This window comes from Aureococcus anophagefferens (assembly GCF_000186865.1).
Source record: "Aureococcus anophagefferens unplaced genomic scaffold AURANscaffold_123, whole genome shotgun sequence".
Taxonomy (NCBI): Eukaryota; class Pelagophyceae; order Pelagomonadales; family Pelagomonadaceae; genus Aureococcus; species Aureococcus anophagefferens.
The window spans coordinates 7,328-9,358 of record NW_008705672.1 but is presented as its reverse complement, the minus strand read 5'-3'; the positions used below and the strand labels follow the sequence as shown (position 1 = coordinate 9,358).

At 69.2% G+C, this 2,031-nt stretch overlaps 1 protein-coding gene across 1 annotated transcript in view; it reads right to left on the bottom strand.

The window, feature by feature from the left end:
- The window catches only part of AURANDRAFT_59689 (hypothetical protein), a gene marked incomplete at both ends in the record, with an annotated part of 9,445 nt that extends 7,414 nt beyond the window's left edge, over window positions 1-2,031 (bottom strand). The window contains 2 exons of the mRNA XM_009044079.1: window positions 333-966; window positions 1,178-2,031. Coding sequence (XP_009042327.1) covers window positions 333-966; window positions 1,178-2,031 — 1,488 coding nt within the window. The remainder of the gene's footprint in view (window positions 1-332; window positions 967-1,177) is intronic.

The window sequence follows — 2,031 nt, the reverse complement described above, 5'->3', positions numbered from 1 at the left end:
GGCGACGCTCGCGTCCGGCGACCGCGTCGACGTCCCGCCCGAGGCGTCGGACGGCGTCGACCCGCACAGCAAGCTCATCGACCTCATCTTCCGCACGAGCTTCTAGCTCTCGGTGAGGAACGACGCGGGGTCGCCGCGTCTTTCGTGCACATAGTGTGCAGCACATACTCGCCTAAGCCTCGTGTTGTTGTGAAACCTAGATACTACGTTAGCGACACGCGGCGCATGGCCCCCCCGGCGACGTCCGGGTTCGGCACCACCCAGGCGCGCCGCAGCTCGGGCGCCGCGTCGACGGCCGGCGGCCAAGCGCCTCCGCCCTTCACGGCCAGGACCTCCGCCACGGTCCGCGGGCAGATCGACAGGTTCTCGACGCCGTCGGATCGCACGACGACGTCGTCCTCGAGCCGCACGCCGCCGGAGCCGCGGAACGCCGCGAGGCGGCCCGCGTCGACGAAGGCCGCCTGTTTCGGGTCGCCGAGCGCGTCGTCGAGCAGGCGGTCGATGAAGTAGCAGCCCGGCTCGACGGTCAGCACCATGCCCTCCCGGATCACGCGCGCCGTGCGCAGCTTCGAGAGGCCCGGCCGCTCGCTCCGCGGCGGGTCCTTGTCCAGGTAGCCGCCGACGTCGTGCGTGTCGAGGCCGATGAGGTGGCCCAGCCCGTGGGGCATGAAGACGGCGCCCAGGTCCGCGTCGAGCATGGCGTCGACGTCGCCGCGGACCACGCCGCCGGCTCGCAGGCCCTCGAGCACCGCGCGCTCCGCGGCGCGGTGCATGTCCGGCCAGGCCGCGCCCGGTCTGAGCGACTCGTAGACCGCGACCTGCGCGGCGAGCACGGCCTCGTAGACGAGCTGCTGGTCCGGCGTGAATCCCTCGGCGCCGACGGGGAAGCTGCAGGTGATGTCCGCCGCGTAGCAGTGGTACTCCGCGCCCATGTCGAGCAAAGCCGTCTCGCCGGCGCCGATCGACCTGTGCCGAAATCAAATCTTCAACCCGACTTCAATGTGCGCGTAATCGAACGATTTGGACCAGACCCTTTCGCTGTGCTTCGAGAACTCGACGAGAGCAATCGATTCGTCCAAAAATCAGCAGAATCGACTTCGATTTGACCGAAATAGAGAGTTCTGAAGTTTGGTGGGGACCCCCCAAACCAGTGGTTGGAATCCACACTGCGATCAACCTCGCGTTCGGCGCGCCCGCGTGCCCGTAGTGCAGCACCGCCGGGTTGGGGCCGCACGCACAAATACAGGTGTAGGCCATGTGCCTGCAGCCGCCGTGCGTGTACGTGTGGTGCTGGAAGAGCGACTCTAGTTGGTACTCCATCATGCCGGTTTTGGCCGCGCGCATGACCTCGGAGTGGGCCATCGAGGAGACGTAGTTGACGTAGCGCAGCACTTCGATCTCCGCGGGCGTCTTGATGGTGCGCAGGTCCGCGATGACGGGGAAGAGCGCGTCGCGGTCCTTGCGGAATCGGTCGTCGCCGGCGAAGCTCGCGGGTTTCGCGTAGTCGCCGGAGTCGCTGTTGAGGCCGCGGAGCACGTGGAGCGTTTCGCCGCCGCCGAGCTCCGCGTCCAACCAGGGCGCGAGGTCGTCGACGAACCGGCACGCCTCGACCTCGTAGCGCGCTTCGAAGTCCGCGAGCGCCGGCGGCGCGCCGCAGAAGATCTCGTAGGCCTCGGACCGGAGGTCGGGCACGAAGAGCGTCGCCTCGCCGTCGCTCAGCCGCACGGCGCCGTAGCAGCCCGGCTCCGCGACGCCGAAGAGCCACTGGAAGTAGGACTCCTGGCGGAAGACGGGCTCGTGGTCCGTGTCGTAGCGCGTCTGCTGCTCGCCGCCCTCGAGCAGCACGACGCCCGACGCGCCCGCCGCCGAGAGCGCCTCGCAGAGCCGCGCGCGGTTCAGCGCGTGGAGCGCCATGGGCACGCGGTACGTCGCGAGGCCCTGGTCGTAGGCCGCGCCGGCGACGCTGCCCGTCTCCAGGCACACGCGGCACTGCTCCTCGCTGACGGAGCGCCGGTCCGCGAGGCTCGGCAT